This window comes from Pholis gunnellus (genome assembly GCF_910591455.1).
Source record: "Pholis gunnellus genome assembly, chromosome: 15".
NCBI lineage: Eukaryota > Metazoa > Chordata > Actinopteri > Perciformes > Pholidae > Pholis > Pholis gunnellus.
Window position 1 is genome coordinate 3,812,303 of NC_136542.1, and position 6,369 is coordinate 3,818,671.

Below are 6,369 nucleotides of genomic sequence, written 5' to 3' on the forward strand. Positions count from 1 at the left end.
CACTTCAAGATGAAACCAGAGTCCTTTGTTTTCACATGGACACAAGTGAAGACCTTTGTCAGCTTTGTGAGAAATGTAGCACCACTTCTCCACTTACTCTCAGTGTAGAGATGATGATCTGTGGCTGACCACAACAAAAATACAGTTTATTTGGGTCTATTCTGATTTAGGAGTTTAAGAAACAAACTAACAAAACAATTAAAACTCAAAGAGTAATATTAATGAAATGGATTAGATTTATTCAAGCCACATTTGAAAATAAAAGAAGCTCCACCATGAATCACGTTCATACATCAACATCACAGGAAAAAAAGAGTCAGAATTTACAATATGCATGTTTTAAAGCAGCGGTAGATTAGTGTTGTTGAACTGTAAAAATATATCTTTTCTGTCATTTAAAGGACATGGGCAGCAATGCAAACGTTCTTGCCATTTTTCTTGGCAATAGATTTTCTGTTTCAGACACTTTCTTATTATTAGTCCCTTCTTATAATCAATTTGAGTGTCACTGGTGCAATATACAGGTTGTTTAAAACAACATATTTAAAAGATTAATTGAACTCAACTAAAATGAACTGAAACTTTGACATGAGTAGCAAAAACCTTCCTCCCCTCTACAGGCTCCTGAGGTGGTTCAGTGACGGCATATTGCTCCCTACTGGCCATCGTATGGAACTAAAACTGTTTTAAAAGAGACCAAACTGTTACGGAGACTCACAGCTTACTCTTTTACTGGTCTACAACTCTGACATGGAAGCACAGATTAAAGGAAAGTTCACAGACCCTCTGCTGTTCAGGCTTTGCAAGTATTTCTAAATAAAAATGTCACGTACATGACAACAGGGAGGTATATTTACTCTGACAAGTGATACAGAACAGGTTTAGTTCTTTATAGTATAGGCTTTAAAACGACGAGACATAAAACAATGTTCATTTCCAAAGTACTACTTTTTTCTTTTATGTAATCATAAATAATGTACCAATCTAGATTATTATCTCTTTTTGCCAGCCTGGGACTTAACTACTAATGATTTAAAAAAAAAAAAATACAATGAGTTGTCGTCATTTTGTGCAACCAGTCCATTTGAAATTTCTTAAAAATTACAAACCTGTGCCTTAAAAAAAATGAAGACGGGAAGATTTACAGTATTAGATGTGAGAACAGTTTATCCATGTGAATAAACGATTCATCCGAAATTATTTTTTTCTTAAACCGCAGGTTGTTGTTGCCCAGCAGAGTTCCTCTGCCCCTTTTATTCCAGGAATAATTACACATGTTAAAAGACAGCTTAATTTCTCTCATTAAAAGCAGCGTGTACTTTCAGGATTTAATGATCAGTGAATATGTTGTTAGACTTCTTCTAACTGGATGTATTTAAGTGGTTTCTTTACTGTGGCCTAGCTTGGTCATTATACCGTGATCATAGTTTGCTGGCATGTGTGTTTAACTCCCTGACTCCCTCCATCAACGGCTGATCTTGTACACCACATCGCCGACCTGCAGGATCCCCGTCTTCTTCACGTTGTGCAGCTGTCCAAACAACGGAGACGATTTGTAGATGTGCTTCTCGGATGGTTCGCACTGACGATAGCTGTGAAAGAATCGCAGACAGAAAGGCATTTAAATGTAAAATATTAGAAAAACTCTACAGAGTGCACCCAACAAAATGTCAATAATATACATCAATAATAATTGCCATATTTTACTGACATTAAAAAGCCCATTCAGATCCTTGAATCTACATAATTGTCATAAAAGTAGCCACATTTTTGTCTGTCCAACATTTGTGTGCATGAATAACAATTGCTCTTTTTATAGGCTGAAGTGGGATGCTGCTGATGCTTAAGACATATTACCGCCAAAATGTAAGATACAGTATCAACCCTCCCTACATTACACAGAGTTAAAACTTTACCTTTTCAGTGTCTCCAGAGGCTCTTTTCTGGTGATTACACCCGTTTCAGGGTCAACGGTGGTGAAAATGCATCTGGAAACAACAAAAGTTACAGGTGAGTTTGAATCCACCCTGTTAACCCTAAATCTCTACAGTTATAAAGGACAAATTAAAGCATTTTAACATCAAATAGACACTACAATGTTGTGTGTATCCAGGTAAAACCCCCCTAAACTACAGCAGTGACTCCGTTGCAGCTTTGGATTCATTGCCGTCGATAAATGAAGCGATTCTGTCTCTGAATAAAATCAGTGTGAAGCATCAACTGCGTTACCGTCCACATGACATTGCACGCTGCAGTCGCACGCTGCCAATCTGGATCTCTTCCCACGAATCCTGAAAAAAGCCAAACAGTTGGTTTTTTGGAGTTGGAGATAAAATTAGTCAACACTGCTCACACTGAAAAGGGCGAGGGATTAGTCAGAAGTAAAAGGACCAAACTATCATTTATAAAACCTCATGGGCTGTAGTGTAGAGAGACAACCGATCTGTTGCTTTTAAGACCTTTTGTGGTTTTAATCTAATCTTTACACGATTGCGTTGATACGTTTTTCTTTGTTCACGTAATCAAGACTTCTGACCTTGAAGCCAAACAGAGCAATCAGCAGAGAAAGAAATCGGAGCAATATTTGCAGATGTGAACAACGTACCTCGTCGAATGAATCACAGTCACTTATGACGATGTTTGGGCGGAAACGCTCCGCCGTGACGTCCTGCTCTAGTTTGCTGCTGAGATCCTTGACGGAGGACTCGGACAGCAGCATCACAGGTCCCATATCTGCATAGGCCACCTCCTGCAATCACAAATAATAAAAGAATTCTGTTCTCTTGTCACATTTTGCAATATATACACATCTTGCACCTTTATGGAAACACCACAATAATGGCTAGAAGTCTGGAGAACTCACATGCGTCTTTTGTGCAGTATAACATAATTATAATGCCATAAATCATAAACAAGGTGAATTTCTTTGATAATTTATTTTACAAAGATTAGAATCTATAAATGCAACATTTTTTCCAAATGCCCACCAGTTTAACTAACATTGGAAAACAAAAATGGGGTCTCCTAGTTCTATACATTTTGAACTATTAACATTTTTATCTTTTACAGTCTCAGTTTACAACCTCTCTTGTTTAGGTCTTCTCTGCTCAGTTTCACGGAATTTTTGTAATGTAACTTTTGGTCTCAGCCAAGTCAAATCATTACTTCACAGTTAAAACTGAGAAGTGTAGAATTTATTGTGTTTTACAGGATCTGGTGACTGCAAACAATTGATTTTGGCAATATTTTAAATGAGATATGTAGAATAAAGTGATGAAATATCTGACAGAGGTATTCAGCACACGTGTGTGCAAGGACCATCGGAAATGTGATAATGTCATAATTTCTGATTAAACAGTTTCTGGTTAAGATAAATTGTGTAATTTTCGTGTTTAAAAAAAGAGAAAACATTCCTTTCAAACCTGCCAGCAGGTTGTGGGGTTTACATTGTGAACAGCAAAAAAAATAGCCAGAAATATACTAATCTGGTTGTTTTCTTCTCTCAAAAAGTAAACCAATTTAGTAACACTTTATGGTAAAGCTGACATAAAGGTGAGACATATTTATCTTAAGGAGAGTCAAACACAGTTAGTGCCTTAAAATCTGTGAATAAAACGCAGCACAGGCTCCAGCACACAGGCCCGTTCTTGTTTACCTCAACTTGTGGAAGAGTCTTGCTCTCCTCCGCCCTCCTGGCCATCATCTGGGGCTCATGGTGCACCAGGCGAAAGGTTGTCTCCTCCCCCAGATAACGAGTGAGCCAGCGAGACGATTCGTCGCCGCAATCCCTTCCCTGAATCCCTACTCCAAACACTCTGCAGGACAAAAACAACAAGGTGCATTCATACCCGTCTGAATATAGAGGTAGAACAAATGTACATAATATTAGGATTTGTAAACCTGTTCTATAATTTAAAACAAGTGTCACAGACAACTTCTTAAGTATCTATCATGACCCTCTCTGATGTGAAACCTGCAGTCGGTGACGGAGTTGTCGGACTGTTTGATGGGGAATCTCAGCTCCTCCATGTTTGGGCCGTTCAGACAGACCTGACCTCCCTCGCAGGTCAGGGACACCAGCACCAGACGAGGCTGCTGTCGGCCCGTCACCATGTGGCCGTCCTCTGTCACCACCAGCCAGTGTCTGCAAGCAAAACAAACAAGAGCCGGGGAGTTCCCCTCAACCGCACCATTTGGCATCCCTGGTTTTCAAAGCGAAATTACAGGAACCCCAGATTTACTTTGAATTTTATTTTTATCATACACAAAACATGTTTCTGCAAAAGAGAGTGCACTAGTGAGGTTTACATTTAATACACTTTCCCCTGTATTTTACTTCTCATCTTATAAATGTTTGGACAGTTTAATTAAATATGTTATTAAATAAAATATACCAGTCAAATTCCATTTTTTTTCCTATTATACAGTATTTAGATTTCAAGATTTTTTGTACTTTGTATTTTTTAATCAAATTTTCCCTACTTGGTTTACTGGATTCTATTGATAATAACTATTTTATAAACTTTGGGGAATTTCAAAAGACCTTCTTTCAGGTCTAACTAGCTCTAGGTCTAACTATGTGTGAGTATTTAAGAACCTCCAATATTTAATAATCAGTCATGATTTTACAAGTTGATCACATGTCGTAAAAAGTAGAATAATTCCCAAGAAAGTAGGAGGACAAAGTAGCAGATTGTTCACCTTCCTTCTTCTTTGGACAGTTTGCTTCACCGACCTCAAAACATACTTGAGTGAATGTCCTAAACTTTCCACCCAACTTAAACGTTTTGCAAGCCTCCTAAACACTCACCGATCCTGCAAGTCTCCCAACTTCAGACCCTTCTGTTGGCATTCTGCCAGAGTCACAGACACAGCTTTGCCAGACTTCAGAGGGTGAATGAGGAGCTTCGACACCACTCCCACGCGAACAAGTTTTTCTGTCTTTCGCAGGTATTTATATGCAATACCAGCGAATCCCAGAACTGCTACTCCGCCTGCAAGAAGAGCAGCTTTCTTATTCCGGACTAACGCGCTCACAGCCAGCTCCTTCAGCTCCATGTTGGACAGTTAGACGTTGAACTTACGCTACGTCAAAAGCGTAAACTGTAACCGTGACTCTTAAAGCGAGTCGACCGCCACAGAAGTACGCGCTAAAACGCCCAACTTTACAACAGAAATAAACACTACAGTCTGGTACGAAAGCATGTTTTTTATAGCTGATATCGCCGTTCATGCAAACTGTATGGGCGATTAAGTTTGTATACATATAGTAAGTTAACTACCTGGATGTAACTCTAGTTCTATGAGGACGTGTGGAGCCCTCTGACAGAGGCGAAGCCCCGCCTCTTCCGGTTGACCACGATGGGACCTTACTTTTGTAAGAAAATATACATATATGGAAGTCAACAGCAAAAAAAACAACGTTTGATCCTGTTTCAATTGTGCCATGAATTACACATAGTGGTTTATCAATTCATAAGATAGTTTAATGTCATAAAGTCTCATTTTGTCATAAAACTTGCATTTTCTCCACTGACCAGCAGGGGGCGACTCCTCCGGTTGCAAAGAGAAGTCAGATTGTATATAGTCCATGAGAAAATGACTCTACTTCTCACGTGATTTATTACCTCAGTAAACATTGTAAACATGAGTTTATGGTCTCAATCTCTAGTTTCAAGTCTTCTTCAATACAGCATGATGTTCATTTGGTAAATGATGGTGATTTTCTCATAGACTTCTGTACAATCTGACTTCTTTTTGCGACCAGAGGAGTCGCCCCCTGCTGGTCAGTGGTGAGAATTGTTCAACCGTAGAGGTTCTTGCTGAGAGTTAGATGGGAAGTAAGAACCAAAAAATGAACAGTATTTTCCACTGTCGAAAAACTGTCAAACTTTATATGTGATGAATAATGGTCTTACTGCTCGGGGCTTCATCGAAAACAGACAGTTTTAACCTTCCTTGAATGTTTCTAAAAACAGAGAATTTACCAGGTGATGTAATGGCATAGCTGACCTCTGTGGAACTATTTTTGTCTTTGACATAGATAGTCAGGTCTGTGGCCAAAGTAGAAAACAGCAGATGGTCCAGCCACAGGGGGCCAATACAGGGATTTGTCGAATGGATACTCCTTCTGTTGCTTTTCTGTGCACATCTAATGGCTGAAGGCAGATCCAAAGGCACGGGGCCAGGTCTTGTTTGATGTTGCAGTGACAAGCAATTTTAAATATAAAATTGTATGCATTTATAGCTTAGACTAGAACATTTTCTTCACTGTCATGCTCCTTCCTGCATCATTGCTGCACTACTGTTATATGTCATAGGGGTCATAAGACGGAAGTTTATTTTGAAAAGACTGTATGCATGTATCAA

General features: G+C 39.0%; 1 protein-coding gene across 1 annotated transcript; it reads right to left on the reverse strand.

The window, feature by feature from the left end:
• Positions 1-213: 213 nt before the first annotated feature.
• marc1 (mitochondrial amidoxime reducing component 1) lies at positions 214-5,154 on the reverse strand. Its single transcript, XM_079175147.1, has 7 exons — positions 4,811-5,154; positions 3,974-4,144; positions 3,656-3,815; positions 2,606-2,749; positions 2,230-2,291; positions 1,917-1,988; positions 214-1,592 (listed from the first exon to the last, which is right to left on the reverse strand). Exons 1-7 carry the CDS (start codon positions 5,056-5,058, stop codon positions 1,466-1,468), a joined length of 984 nt encoding a protein of 327 aa, XP_079031273.1. The 5' UTR covers positions 5,059-5,154; the 3' UTR covers positions 214-1,465.
• Between the last annotated feature and the right edge of the window lie 1,215 nt (positions 5,155-6,369).

Excerpts from the sequence above, each read along its gene's own strand:
- marc1 (XM_079175147.1), bottom strand. The coding sequence starts at position 5,058 with ATGGAGCTGAAGGAGCTGGCTGTGAGCGCGTTAGTCCGGAATAAGAAA. Across the intron at positions 4,145-4,810 it reads TTGGGAGACTTGCAGGATCG|ACACTGGCTGGTGGTGACAG; the intron begins GTGAGTGTTTAG and ends TTTTGCTTGCAG. Across the intron at positions 2,750-3,655 it reads AGACTCTTCCACAAGTTGAG|GAGGTGGCCTATGCAGATAT; the intron begins GTAAACAAGAAC and ends TTGTGATTGCAG.